A 15,744-nucleotide genomic window follows, 5' to 3' on the forward strand; every position below is an offset into this window, starting at 1 on the left:
AGTCCTACAGTCAAGCAGCTCTGGCTGGGAGAATGTCACCACATTAGTGAGATCATTGACTGGTTCTGCTCTTAAGATCAGCTTTTACAGAGGAATGTTGCTTTACCTACCTACATGCAGTTACTTGCAGCTGTGATCTGAAATCAAACCACAAACCACAGACCAACTGAGAGCTTCTAGGTTTCCGTGCAGGCGCCCTGTGTGGTAAGTACTTTTGTGGTTTTTTTGTGTTAGCAATGTTCTTGCATGTTCTTATGGTCTGCAGGCCAGTAGGCATCCTTCATCCTGTTTATGCTTGCTCTTCAGTTGAGGGAGGGATGCTGGCAGAGGGAGAGGTCACCATGCTGTTCACATAGGCAATTGGAACAGAGACAATGGAAGGGGAGACTGGCGAGCTGACTCCATTTACAGGTGGAAAGGGACATGCTTTCATTAATTTTTAAAGCCAGTTTTACCTCATCACCATGAAGTATCAATAATCTGCCTTCCCCTTCATTAATGTCAGGGTTGATAACTGGTGGTGATAGTGTCTATCTGCTATACCTTCTGCTGGTGGATGGAGGTGAGTCAGGGGGAAGAAGAAGGACCACAGTTCAGAAATTGAAACAAAAAATACTCAGGTTTAGAAGAAATATTTGACACATGAAATAGTTAATGAGTTTCCTCAATTTCTTTACTAATATTAGATTTTAAAAATAGTATTAGTAGAAGCTCTTCAGCCATTTAAATATAGAATACATTTACAAGAAATTCATTGCAGAATCCAACTTATACAATTAAAAGAGAATATAGAAGCTTACTTCTAAATACAAAATAGGAAGTGTCGCACTGTGTTCCCACATTAATAAATATCATAAAATCACAAGAATGGAGGGAGATCTCAGGCCTTATGAATCAATCATAAGCTCTGTAATAATTCAAAACAGTCATTGTTTTTCTCTGAACTAGTACGGAACATGTTTTCCTCAGACACAGCACTTCACTCATCAGTCTCTGCAATTTTTGGTTGATGCCATTCAGTTCACTAAGCTTACTGTCTGAAGCATTAGAAAAGTGTTGTCAGTCCCAGCTTTCGAGGAATTTTCTAAATTCTGGTACAGTCCCGCTCCTTGGCATTCCATGATGACACAGGTTTAAAGTCATGTTCTTTTTTTTAAAACATTTCTTCTGCACTTTCAAACATAAGTAATTTTTCTTTGGAGAAATGGAGCTTCACTAATGGTTTCATCCAGTCTATGAGAATTAATGGAAATATTTCTTCTTGGAAACATACTCATGGGCCATTGTTCAGGATTTAGATACAGTTTTTAGTTTGGGAAACTGAATAATATTGATTCTTCCAAACAAAATTAGTGAGTTTACTTAGGATCCAGACTAAATCACACAGCTAAGCAAGCATTAATTGGTCTTACAAATACTGGAAAAGCTGTGTCCTAATCCAACCCAGTACTACAGGGCATCCATAATTACCTCACGACTATATTCAAACTTAAGTGTTTCTAAAAAAAATCAATATTCCAGTCAACTACCAGAGTGTGAAGTAAAAGCTGAGTCAAGTCTCTTTGATATCTGAGCCCTGCTTTAAAGCAGCAAATGGCTACTGCAGCTGGTGTCCAAGTATTTCCAGCAATCCCAACCTGAAGGTATCGCCTCCAACTCAGTGAAAAGCTCTCACGTAGATATCAACTCAAGCCATCAGACCAACTAGTGGAATTCAGATTTCTAAATCTGTTCTTTCATTTTTGCATTTCATTTTTGCACTACATTGGCTACTTTTTGTGGATTGAATCCTTCTTTCTTCTCTTGGGTGAGATCACACTTGATATGTTTACATTTTTTTTGTTTGGTTGTGGTGTTTTTGTTGTTGTTCTAGTGTTAAACTAATGCTATGATACTGCCCCATGTCCTTTCTGGTACACTATGATACTTACTGGGGCCATAGACCAACTTAGAAGTCCTCGGAGTATAATAATTTCTTTGGGCAACCCCACAATTCAACAGACTGATACACCAATAATTGATAAGGCAAAATTATGTGTTTCTTCTCTCTGCACTGGTGAAGACTCCCTTATGCTTTTGCTACTTTGCCCCCAAAATGGTGAACATTGCACTAGCTCTGCTTCATCAGTCATTAATAGCCCAAGTTAGATCACAAACCATCTTGAAGTTATCCCTGTCTTCAGTAACCTTAAAATGGGTAAGTTTGCAGAAAACCACAGTGTGCCTTTCATGAAAACGGGAGCCTGGAAACAATCCATTATTCCTGGCAACATCCAGACCTAGAGAAATAAAAGACGACTGGCCTTTACATCCCTAATCCCACAGATATTTACACACATTCTTCAGCGTGTGTGCCACGCACAATCCTCTTCAGTCCAACGGGACTACTCGTGGTGCCTCGTCCAAGGCCAGGGTGAACTCGGTCCATGCTGCAGCCTCCTCCCAGCTGAGTGCCCACCCAGGGCTCTGGCACCGCCGGTCCAGCGTGCCATGAACGTGGGGACCGCTGGAGTGCTCAACCCGGGCGGTGTGACACTCGAGGACAGCCGTCGCCTAACACCACGCGGGTGCCTAACATGTGCGTGGGGAGGGCAGGGCAGAGGTCCGTTCTACCTCCTCTTAACACCACATCCCACCCAAGCTCCCCGGTCACCGGTGGGTACCCCCGTGAGTGCCTTCCAAGGGGCAGACCCACGGCTCCGCACCCCCGGCAAACCCCACGACCCCGCGGGGGATGTCACACCCCCAGCCCCAGCCACCGGTGGGGCCCCGATCCCGCCCCCGCAGCCCGGCCCCGGCCGCGGCCCCTTCCCAGGGGCGGAGGGAGGGAGGCGGGGCCGGGCCGCTGCTCCGCGGGGCCGGGCCGGGCCGTCGCGGGGCTGGCGGCGAGAGCGCGGTACCGCCGGCGGCCGAGGAGCGACGGCGAGCGGCGGAGGCAGCGGCAGGGGCCGGGACAGGGACAGGGTCAGGGACACGGGTAGCGGCCGGGGCTGCGCAGCAGGGCCGGCGGCGGGGGCACGCCCGGCCCCCCGGCATGGCCTGGCAGTAGGCAGGGAGCACCGCCCGCCCCCCGCCCGCCGCTCCCGGCGGCAGCCCCCGCCGCGCCCCGTCCGTCCTATGTGACCCGCCCCGGCGCCAAGATGAAAGGTAGGGACGGCAGCGGGGACGCAGCTCCGCCGCCAGCACACGTGCGCCGTCGGCACCGGGCACCGTCGGGGCTGGGCAGGGGGCGGGCAGGGCTGGGTGCTGGAAGGGACGGCAGGATGGGCAAAGTGCGGGCAGAGTGTCGGGATGCGTGTGCAGGCGGGGTGCGGGAAAGGAGCAGGCAGCGGGCAGGGTGCAGGCGGGATCAGTAGGGTGCGGGCAGGGTGCCGGCAGGGCATCGTGCGGACAGGCTGGAGCTGGAGTTCGGGCAGGGTGCGGGCAGAATCGTTAAGGTTCGGACAGGGTGCAGCCAGGGCACCACGCGGAGAGGCTGGAGCCGGAGTAGTTTTTTCTGGCAGTGTGCAGGCAGGGTACCACGCGGAGAGGCTGGATCTAGGGGAGATTTGGGGCAGGGTGCAGGCAGGGTAAGCCGGCTGGAAGCAGGGTGCTGGCAGGACGCCGTGCGGGCAGGTTGCAGGCAGGGCAAGCCGGGTTCAGGGAGAACAGGGGCAGAGCAGGGGCAGCGGGTGCCGGGAGAGGCAGAGCGGGGGTCTCACCGCGACCCCGGGGAGCGCATGGTGAGCAGAGCCCCGGCCCCGGGGGTCTGCGCCGCCGGTGCGGTTTGGCTCGCGTTGGTCAGTGCCGGTCCGGAGAGCGGCGTGTCCTTGTCGCCCCCTCTGCCCCCCTCCCCCGTCATGTGTGCTCTCCCCAGGACGTTTTCTCTAGGCACCCAGTTTTCATCTCCCCTCTCCCCGGCGTCCCGAGAAAGCGGCTTTTATTTCTCCCTAATTTATTTGTTTATTTTTTTTGCCAGAGTTTTGCGATGTTCTTGGTGTTGCTTCTAAACATCTGGCAGTGATTAGGTGCCAGTAGAGGCTTAACTAGCTTGTGAAATGTATTTGGCATATTTTTTCTCAACATCCACCGACTGGAAAATATTTGGTCTTTGCTTTGCATCTGTAAAAACTGAAACTTAGGGTTGTTTTTTGTTTTTTTTTTCCTTTTCTCTTTCCCCTCCTCCCCCCCACCCCCCCCCGTATCTTGTTGGTTTAAATGGGTGAAACATGCTGCTTCCACTGGTTGACCCCGTCCTACGGAGTTGTGACTGAGAGAGGTATTAGATAATACACTTTTACATCGGATAAAGAAGCACGTTGTCACACTGCTGCACTGAAACTTAGTAAAGATGTATAGGCGGCTTGCAAGAAAGCCTTCTGTATATGAAAGGTGATAGGCTTACAGCAAAAAGCAGAGACTACATGCTGAGGAATACTTACACTGAAAACATCAAAGGGCATTTTGGAAAGTTTAGGAAGTAGTTGGGAGTTTGTGAGAGTCGAATCTAGTTGAAGGGTGGAAGGAAAAAACTATACATATAAGAAAATTGCCTTTGGGCACCAGTGTGCCTGTGGCTGGATTGCGGAGTTTGAAAATTCCAGATGCCAGGAGACCAGTAAACATCATGATAGTTAGTTACACTTAGTTTCCAGAGTCCCGGACACCAAATGATGTGATTATTTATTCACTTCCCAGAGGAGCTGCCTGAAGGGAGAAGAAACTTTTTAGGGGGTTTTATTTTTGCAAGCCCACACACGCTATTTAAGCTACTCCTGGCACTGTGACATGGTGTCTCCACAGGGCCGTGCCACATCTTAAAAATAATTTATTTATAGTGTTCTTTATTTGTTGGATAGTCATGCCAAAAGTTTTGTCATCAGCTTGTCATTATCAGCATAAGTGTAGTGGCAGGAACAAACCAAAGCAATAGGGATCCAGTAATACAAACCTATGCGAGTTACCACTGAAAGCCTTATGCTATATTATTGCTGGGAATGAGACTGTGCCATTTTTGAGGGGAGGAGGGACACAAAGGACCAAGGATGGAAATAATATGTAATACTACTTGTGTGTCCTTCCCTTCTGCATCCATTGCTCTTTGCAAAGTGGAGAAGTGGCATTTGGAGGGAAGATGTTACTTCTTCTGGGATCACATATTGGTGCCCCCCGCTCCAGCGAGAGGGAGGTGGTTCACTCTGGCTGCTAATCCTTGCCATTCATTTTCCCTAAGAGTGGTCACTGCCATCTTGTTTCTTTCTCCCTCAGAGTTACGGAAATCAACAATAGAACATGCAAAGAAGTATGCTTAAATTACTGTGCTAGCAGCAAGAGAAAAGGGAAACTTCAAACAAACCATCATATCAAGTGCCACTGCCAGGGTTATGGCAGTCAGAGAACCAAACCAAATTTTTACTCTTTGATTTCCTTTTCTGGGTACAGACTTTATTTATTTATTTGTTTGTTTGTTTGTTTATTATCTCTTTAAACTTGATGGTGGTGATAACTGTAGGGCTTAAGAAGCCAGTGTAGTTACATATTTTTTCTCAATAACAACAAAACGAGCTGTTGATTGCAGCTGTCTCTGTATCTGCCCTCTCTGGAGAACGGAGGAATATCTAAATAGTTACATCACTAAGAATCTGTAAGGAATAAATTACATTTTCCATTGCTAGTATTTGTAATGTGTTATGTTTTAAATCAGTAAAACAAATTGAAGTATATGTTTAATATTCTGGCAGTTTTATTTCCAGAAAACTACACTGAGCTCACAACGTTTGTGATACTTTTAAGTAATAATTCATGTGATTTATAAAGGGACTTGACTGCTCTAGGGTCAGATGTATCTTTATCAAATGATACTTCTAATTGTAGTTATTTATTGGGGTATGAAGGAGTATTTGTTGCCTAGGAAACAAATGAAAACAGCTTCCTCATAGTTGAACGCCACCACATGTTCAAAAACATTGGCCCTAATTTAGGACAGGGACAAGAGCTGTTAAAACTGAGAACTTCATTCTATGTATATGTGATGTATTTGTAACTGTGACTTTAAACTGTGTCTGTAGACACTACTGTTGTGGTGGTTCTGGTGATAAGTATTTTCACCTGAAATGTGGGTGTCATTTGGATAATGTAATACCCAAGATAAGGCTATGTCAAAGCCATGGTGGTCACTTAGGGGCTGTTGCTCCAGGATGAGAGAGGAGCTCTGCATCAGAGCACCAAGGCAGGCCAACTGTGGATCCTCCTCCTTCCTTTCTGCCACCACAGGGACCTTCCTATGTACTGCTTGTATAGTGAAGATGCTGGAGGATGAAACATCTGGTGTCTTGTGCTTGAGAACTGGAATGTGACCAAACACCCCGTCCTGTGCACTTCTGTGCACTTCCTCTCATTAAAAAAAATAAAAAAATAAAAAATTCACCGAGTGAAACAACAGGAGAGATTCTCTCCCCCTTAGCTGTGTTCCATTGAAGCCGACCCTGCCTCCAGATTGGTCTCATCTGCATGCCCAGCTTTTTTAGGCTGGACCAGTTTGCCTCCAAGGCAGCTCCAGGTACCTCGTGCACAGAGCTGTTGGTACACAGAGTACGTTGAGCTGTCATGGGATATGCCAGTTCAGCTTGCCTTAGGTTTCTCTTATACAGTGCCCACTTTAAAAGGCAATTAATGATGAATTGGCTCATACTGCTGAAATAATCCCTTCTGTGTTTTAACTTGGATCCTGGATGTAATCTGCAGATAACACTTCCATTTGCAAAAGCTGAGTGTGCGTGCAAATTCAGTTGCTTGCTCTTGGCTTCCTTGAAAAGTCTTTTAAAATGGTTTATTTATATGATGTCTACCTTTTTGACAGATTTTGGTTTTCTAGCTGTTTTGATGCCCTCACTATTTTTTAAGAGTAAAAGGAATAAAGATCCTAATTTTTTAACACTGGAGAAAAGTGTATCTATCTCTGTCTCCAATCTTCATGAGTAGAAAATCAAATTGATAGTCATCCGCAAATAGCTCTTTCCTGGATAGAAACTTCAAACTACACATTTTTTAAAAATCCAGTCTGGAGCATTTTGTGGAAGCCAGAATGGGTCTGATAACCACTGATTAGAAGTGGAGTGATCCAGTAACCATTACTCAGTCCAGTATAACAGAGCTTGTATGAATATATTGACATAAACATGAAACATATGCAGGATCTCTGAGTGGTGTGTGTTGGACATGTCACAGGACCCTACCACAGAAGTTCAAAGGCATGAGCAGTTATAATAAATGTGTGATACAACACAGAACAAATCCTGAGCAATGCTACTATGCAGTCAGTGTGGATCCTGAATTTATTGGTAGCACACAGGATTTTAAACGTGTGGATGAGAAAGATGATCAAGCATGTGCCAAAGGATATTCTTTTTAACAACAGAGAGAAAAGCAGCATGTTAGAAGCTGAGAAAATACAAGAGAAATCTGTTATTACACAGCTAGAAATATTACTGTACAGCTTCAGTGGATATTGAGCAGAATTAGTATATAAGCTGTTTATGACAGGAGTATTTTTGGTAAGAAGTTGTAATTGTTCATCTTAGCTTTCAATATTTTACTTTTCCCAGCCATGTAAAACTAAGAATAGCACCGGTGAGCCTATCCCTGGGAAGAAGGGAGTTGCTTAAAATCTCTTGGCTCTCCTGCTACTTTGAATAGCATAAATATATTCTAGACTGATTTTGCTACAGAGCTGAACAGAGCCCTTCTTTTTGTCACAACTGCTGAACGGTTTGTTTAGATTCACATTCAAAGACCATTGTGCCCAAGCGTTCCAACACCTTTGCCTGCTAGGATAAAAAGGGAAAGGTAGTCTTGAAGAGAGATGGAACTGGTCAGGCCTTGCAGAGCAACACCAAAGGAAAATAAAGAGAACTGGAAGAAATGTCAAGGATGAAAGCAGTTCAGTGCTGTGAAGGATGTGTGCCCAGTTATCTTCAGCCTCACAAAACGTTCCTTATCCTTAGGTTCTGTGTCAGGACAGATATTCCCCCCCTGCCAGCCCTCCCCCTTGGAAAGCAAAATAAAGACACTTTTTACCAGGCACTGAAAGTGAACCTGATCCTCCTAATGTGAGTGTGGTCTGTCCAAGTGAGAGAACAACCTAAGATGAATTGTCTTCAGAGTTTGCCTTCTTCCACCTAAAACTAAAGTCCCTTCTGGTGCATAAATTTGAGGTGAAGACTGGAACGTCACTGGGGAACAAAGTGGATGAGTTATGGGAGGTAATAGAGACGTGTGTTTTTAAGGAATGTAAATGCCATTTAAATTCTGGTTTTAATTGCCTTTTCTAACATACAAACAGGGAGGCACGATTTTTCAGTGGACTAATGAGAACAGATCTGTTTGCTCTTAAATCATGACACTGAAATATGATATGATTTAAACTTTTAACATCTAAGGTCGACCCCCTCTGCACCATGCAGCTGGTCCTGACCCCAGTACTGTAGCAAGGCTCTGCAGTGCTTGTGGGCTGACACGTTTTGTTCAACAAACACCCCCATTTACTGCCTTAATTTTGTGCTTAAAAAACAAAACTCACGCTGTTTTTTTTTCGTCTTCCATCTTTTTTTGCCTTGTTAATGTTAGCTCTTAACATTTTTCATGCATAGGAGTTGGGGGGGGGGGGTACATTGAAACTGGAGTGTTAAAATTCACCTATTTGTCATTATTCTTTTGGGTTATTTTTTGTTTGTGTTAGGTGATAAGAAACACAATCTGAGTCCTGAGTGCCAGGAGAGGATCTCTGGTCTGGGACCTTTCCTATTGTTTTCTTAGGATGCTGAAAGTGGATAAATTCCAACATTGGTGGCTTAAGAACAGAGGTGAGGAAAAGCTTCAGTCTCATTGCCAGAGTCCAGGCTCAAACAATATCCAGAAAGATTTGGATGTGGGGATGTGAGCTCTGAACATCAAGACTGAACCTCTGCCACAACTGCCCTAAAGACCAGGTAGTCTGCACCCACAGAATCCGTGTAATTCCTGTCTGGAGGAGCTCACAGTGGGTCAAGTCAGGCAAAGGAGCAGCTGGGAAAGATGTGCATGACATGCAGAGCTGACAGCCATGCCATTGAGAATGGGATGTGTCAGTTTGGGACCTCATCAACAGGGAAGGATTTCAAACATGGGGTAGGTGTTTATGAGGGAGGGCTTACCAAAAGAGGAGAGAAAGACTTGAACATGAAAAAAGGGCTGGAGGGAAAAATAAGAGGAGAAAGGCAGAAGAGGACAAGTGAAAAGAATCGTCTGTGATGAGAGAAGGGTATGTGCAGCCCATTAGCACAAGCAGGAGGCTGTCCAGAATAAAAGCTATGAAACCCAGTGGAAACCAATTAGACTGATGAAGTCATCAACATCTGAAGGCTGCAGCTGCTTGCTGTGCTTCTGCTGGCTCAGTTTCACCTCTAGGTCAGCACTTTGAATGTAGACTTGGTTAATAGTGACCAGAAATGCATAGAAATCTGGTGGCAGCTCAAAAAACTTCTGAGATGTGATATGAGAAAGAAATTGATGATCACTGTTCTCATCTATCTGAGCAGCTGTTAATATTACAGAAACCTCACAAGTGGACAAGTTTTGCCTTCCCGTGAGACTACTGAGACCGAGAGCACATAGAAGTAGCTTTTTGACACTCCAAGCAGTTCCTCATGATGGAGATGCACTTGTTACATGGTTCTGAGCTGGGTTCTACATCCATGCCAGTTTACAGGTTAAAGAGAGGAATATGATAATTCTCAACTAACAGGCACAGCATCTCCAAATTGTACTAAAAGAATCTGTTCTTGATAATATTAAAATAAATTTTACAGAGTTTCACTGGGGTGTAACTGTGTAGTTCCTATTAAATCACTGGGAAAGGCAGGGTCCTAACTGATAAAGCTCTTTGAGAGACAGATGTATTTTAAAGGAAATTCTTACACTGGATGTTATTGTTACTACAAATTATTCTTATAGTCTTAGTTCCCAGCATGGTACCTGGGACATGGTTCTCATGTATTGTAAATCCAGTTTGCAGGGGGACTATAAAGTAGCTTCTAAAATCTGAGTTGAAACTCAGCATGACCATTTTCAGCCCAGATGCCTCATTTTCTCCTGCAGTATATTTGCCTGGATTTTTGACATGCAGTGCAGAATATTGGTGTCTTTTCTTAAGTCTTCAAGCAAAGTCATGAAACAAAGACTATAAACCCATATTTAGTGCACATAAAAGTTTTAGAAATTACTGAATACCTCATGTCTGCAGCAACCATATGCCCCAACATCTGTAAGGGTTCTGAGGTCTAGTTTGCTTCATTAGTTAATTATGTGTAAATGGCTGAGCAGGCTGTATTGTTAAAAGGTCACAGCTGAACATGTACTTTAGCAGCTTTCTGTATCACCTTCTGTATGCCAATAAAATGACCCCCACAAAAGGAAAGGAATAACATGACCTAATATCACCTTGCTCCAAAGGCTCATCAGAACTGATGCTGTTCAGCAGCAAAGGGACCAACCAGTGCAGTGGTTATAGGCCCTATGTAGTCCTAGGGCAGACTTGGCATCCTCATTGGCTCTAGGCCAGCTCTGTCTTACTTGACCCCAGAGTGACTCCTAAGTGGTCCATGATTAAGATTTAAGAACAAGAGCTAGAAATTACACAGTTCTACTCCACAGATTTTTGCTTTGCCTCTAGCAAATTAATCAAACGAGAGTCTAATTTGTTTTAGATGAAATGCATTCCCTCTGTTCACTATGTTAATCCCCAGCTGAACTGCCTTTTTACAATTTCCATTCCCTTGAAGCACTGTACTGTAACTTATTTAACTCTACAACTATATTTATTAGACATATTGCAGTAATAATTTATAACTGGAGGGCAGGCAGAATTTGGCATTGGTATTCAGTGAGGTGTGGATACTGCCAAACTATCTCAAAGCCTTTTATTTTTCAACCAGAATTCTTGCTTTGTACTGACTCCCTAAAATATTTGATGTACTGCTGCCCAGCTACAGCAAGCCACTCATTTTTGGGGGTTTGCTGGAAGCTCTATGTGACAATGTGTTGTAGCCTCCAAGAAGACTCTTGTAGATCTGATGAAACAGGAGATCTCTGGTGGTCCTTTCCCGACACAGTTGAACACAGTTGGTTGCTCACATGCATTTCCATTCGGTCCAAAGTTATGTTATGGATTCCCTCTCCTTTAGCTCACAGCTGAGAGCTTGTTAGGTCACTTTATAACTAAATTATGACTGGTCTTGCCAGCACAAAAATGTTAATTCTTCTGGCTGGGATGTAACATCAGGTTCTGCTCTATTATCCACTTCAAGAAGAAGGCTGCCCTTCATATTTTTCAGTCAGGAAAATAAGCCTTGCCTCTGTATAGATGTATATGTATGTAAAAAATACTGCATTCATCCCAGTGCTCTTTGCAAACAAGAAGGGTTGTACTTATATTAAACTAAATATTTCTAACTTACAGGTTTCACAATGTAAAACAAAACCCTCTTCTACCAGTTTCAGCCCCTCTCAAGTGTATGAGCACCACTGATGTAAAATTTCCTTTTTTTAATATCAATTGCCAGTGCTCAAACCCCCTGAATTTCTTCCACAATGATTTCTGATACTGCCTTGAAAAGCATAAGGCAAAAAGCATGCTGAAGATTTTCTTGCTATCTGCTTTCCTACTTGGTGTGTATTTTCTTACCTTCGTAATTCATCATAGATTACAATTTCACAGCTTTCTCTAGAAAAGCTGTTCCCTTTTCAATGAAAACTTAATTTTTCCTTTTTTTTTCCCGATTCAAATGTATCATAAAGCTTTAACATTTTTGTAAAACTTGGGACAAAACTTTAATATTTTCAGCACCAGAACAAGGAGCTGAGGGCAAAGTTTCTGGCACCTCCAGTGAGCTCAGCACTGCTTGAAAGGCACAGGGGGAACAAACTGGGACATGGGGGTTTGCCTTACGATTTAAATTTAAAAGCTTGTTAGTCAACTTCATTTTTAATATTTCAGTCACAGATCTCTTCTAAAGCTGGACTTTCAACCCATCGTAGTCTCTTTTTCCAAAGGATGCAGTGCTGTTAATATCTGAACATTTAGTCTTACCTTATTTGATTAATTTCTTCTTCCCATCTTTATTTTTCTTAAACTTGGTACACTGTGGTTAATACTGTAAAATATTATATCTGCATGTGATTTGAGCTGCACATGATTATATCTGCATGAGTGGCAGTTGTGACTGAAAGACTGCTGAGATCAGTCCTATAAACAATTTTAATAGACTTCCCCTAAAATACATTGCTGCTTATTGCTATATCAACTCACAGAGGTTAAAAAAGATTTTACCTGCTGTTTGAGATTTAAATGAGCAGGGAGCCGTGTCACTTGTTGACAAAATTGTCCTTGGCTGTCTCTATTTCTTTGTTTCAAATGCCTCAAGCACACTTCAGGATTAGGAGAATAATTACAAAGTATTAAGAGCTTAAAAAAATAATTCATCCCTAGCAAACACACCATGCAGTGTTGCAAATATAAAAAGTATATGTATGTATTCTAACACTGTATACATGTGTGTATAAATATGTATTATATACGTATACACACAATATGTATATAAAACATATATATGTGATAAATTTTTAAAAGTCCACAGGGAAAAAAAATATTATAAATTTGTGGCCAGAGGGCAATGCTTTTGGGCTAAGCATGAAACACCAAACAATTGGGATAGAGGCTGGAAGCCTGGTAGGAAAGTGTTTGAGATGAGTTGTAGACTGAAGCCACAGGGTTTAAACACTGCTGTGCTGCACACATCAGATACGGATGGGATAAGCCAGGTTACACTCCTCAGAAACAAAGAAGGCAATTGTGTTATGGCCCTGATAGCAGGAGAGGGCAGGAAGCTAGGGGTTCTGGGGCTGATACTCTTTTTGTGAAGCATTTTATCTTTGGAGCAAGAGGGGAAGATTTTTCCTGAGCAGTTAACTTGGTCGTGGAGTGTTAATGGTTTATTAGTATGTGCCACGTTTTGCAGGGTGACCTTGTCTTCAGATAACATGTGGTGCAATTGTGAGGGTTTGTTGGGTTGGGGTTTTAGAGGTGTTTTTTCTGCCTTCAAAACCAGGATGTGTTTATTTTGCCTAAGGAGTGTCCACTTCTTGCTCCATTTCTTAAATGCCCCTCCGAAGTGCGGGTCTCGCTTCAGGTACAGACAGAAAATGTGTGTTACCTGATGAATAATATGAGTTTTAAGAGCTGTTTAATCAAAAGTGCTGTCTAAGTAAAGGGTTGATGCAAAATGATGAATTTCATAGACTCCTTGCTGCTTCAGGCAACGCCTTCCTCCTGCAGTGCATGGCACCTTGCAGGTTGGAAAGAAGCACAGGTCACATTTGTTGGTGGTTGTACACTAAAACAACACAGGCTTTGTTGATGTGAAGACCATATCTTTTCTTCACCTTTGAATTTGTCCCCTCAGGGCTCTGTTGTGACCTGAGTTGGCTGAAGCACCAGTTAGCCCAGTTGCATTTTGCAGAGCAGCTAAGTCTGTGGACAGATAAGGTCTAACCAAGCACAAACCTCTCCATCACATCTGCTCATCTGTGTTGAGCCTGTATTTCCACTGCAGCTTGTTAAATGTTCCCTTCTGCTGAACCCCTTTCAGCTTCTGTTTCTTTCCCCCCTCGAGTCTGGGAATGGTCTGAGTGGAGAGGTTGCAAGTGAGGGAGCGTCCTCAGCATCCCCTGCTGAAAGAGTGGCCCAAGTGGCGAGCAGTTGCTGGGGTGCTGTGTCTGCCTCCACATCACTGCAAGGCAAACAAAACCCCAGGAGTACCTGGGTTTTGTGGAGAGTGGGTTCCTGTCAGTCCCCAGCAGTGTTTTTCACAGCGTGGAGACAGGCTTGCTCAGGACCACAACAGAGATGATGTGGTTCCTCAGCACTGTGATGGGATGGGCATCACCAGCTGCTGCTTGGGGAGCCATGTCCGAGGTCCTCTTCAAAGGGGAACCTCGTGGAGGCTTCCACATCATGTGTATTGGTGCTTATGGGAGGGGGAATGGGATTACTCTGCTCCCCCCAGGGAGAGGGAGATGAGCAGCTGGTGTTATGCTGCTCTCCCCAGCAGTGGGCTGACTGGTGCAGAGGCTGGTGCTGGTGATAAGGCAGGACTCCCGAGTTCCTGACTCAGCAGAAAGAGAGGTAGTCTTGGTGGAAGGAGGCTGAATACACAAACACAAACATATCCGGTTTTTGGGTTTTTTTAAAGAAGTTGTGGGTATATTTCTTCTGCTGATGCCAGCCTTTTCTTTTCCTACTGGAAGGAAGTGGGGGGAAATTAAGCTTCTGACAAAATAGAACTGTGATTTTCATTTTACTGCTTGCTAGATGGTGAAGTTGAGAGCGGAAGGACTTAAATGGCTTTTATTTCTCTCATCTCTCTGAGTTTGTCTGTTGTGTTTTTTATCAGATCTTGCCCCTTCAGGCCAAGTGCCTATGGGAAGTGGTGGATGGATGGACAGCCACCCCCTCTATCTCTTCTCTCATTATTCAGCAGAGTCATTATGGGACACTTTGTGCAAACTGCCCAGCTGGTGGGTGTATTACCTGAGCCTGTTTGGATGCTGCAGGCTGTGGTCAGGGTGACATGTTGGTGGCAATTGTGTCCGTCATCATGATGAGGGGCATGTCTGCTCTGGTCTATGCTTTGGTGGCCAAGCAGGCTTCAGGATATCTGCCAAGTGATAAACCATTTGTGATGTGGATTTCTGCCAGAGATACTGGTTCAGAGGAAAGTCTTCAAGCTGCCTTTTCTTCCCAGAGACAGAAGTGGGATATGGGCAACAGAGTGGAAGATCAGCACTAAACCTTACAAATCAGTTAACTGCCAAGTAGATTAATTTATAAATGTGCACCTGTAAATTTTTTCCCTATTTCCAGTGTCAGAAGTAATAATCTATTGCTGTCTCTTTCTTTCTTTCTCCAGACGATTTTGCAGAGGAGGAGGAGGTTCAGTCCTTCGGCTACAAGAGGTTTGGTAAGTGACAGGAGGTCTTTCTGCTTGCTTCTGCTTAGGTTAAGTCAAACACTTGCTATGAAAATCTCCCTTGCTGGCAGCATAACACAGGTACACACAGGTACAGTCCCATTACCCACTGCACTCTAATATCTGCCCAGAGGAAGGTGTCATTCTTAGGCTTGGTTTATTTTCTTGGCAAACATAAGGCTTTAGAAATAGCCCTTATTGAAAAACAAGAAGTGGTTGATTTCATTGTTTGATCATTAGCATTATGAAAATGAAGCCCACACCTGAACAAAAATGAATGTGCTGTCTGTAAAAAAAGGTCCACACCTTTTACATGCCCTCTGCCCAACTGGGCTTTCCTTGGGCCCACAGACTGATGTGTCTTGTGGTTTGTGACTGATGTGGTTTGAAGTTGTTCCCAGGAGCAGCAGTGTGAGACCTCCTGTAGACTCACAGAAGTTGTAGCCAGAACATATGCTGTGTGTTTCTCTCAAAAAAGAATTTGAAGTATATGATATGAATGTCCTCTGTTGTAAAAAATTATTAAAACACTTGGTCACTTCCTTTCCTTTTTTCCATGTTTGTTCACTGAAAATGGCCTTCTTGTGTGAAGCAGGTTGTGCCATGCATCTCTGCACGGGGGACAACAGCCTTCAAGGCTCCCCTTGTCAAGGGTTTTGTGCTCATTTCCCTTTGGGAAATATTTCAGCCTATGCAGCCAACA

General features: G+C 44.1%; 1 protein-coding gene across 1 annotated transcript in view; it reads left to right on the forward strand.

The window, feature by feature from the left end:
* The first annotated feature begins 2,985 nt into the window (after nucleotides 1-2,985).
* Nucleotides 2,986-15,744, forward strand: part of COLEC12 (collectin subfamily member 12) — a 101,108-nt gene continuing 88,349 nt past the window's right edge. Inside the window, exons 1-2 of the mRNA XM_071737266.1 lie at nucleotides 2,986-3,147; nucleotides 14,982-15,032. Of these exons, the coding sequence (XP_071593367.1) occupies nucleotides 3,141-3,147; nucleotides 14,982-15,032 (58 nt within the window). The 5' untranslated portion in view covers nucleotides 2,986-3,140. The remainder of the gene's footprint in view (nucleotides 3,148-14,981; nucleotides 15,033-15,744) is intronic.

This window comes from Heliangelus exortis, chromosome 2 (assembly GCF_036169615.1).
Source record: "Heliangelus exortis chromosome 2, bHelExo1.hap1, whole genome shotgun sequence".
Lineage (NCBI taxonomy): Eukaryota > Metazoa > Chordata > Aves > Apodiformes > Trochilidae > Heliangelus > Heliangelus exortis.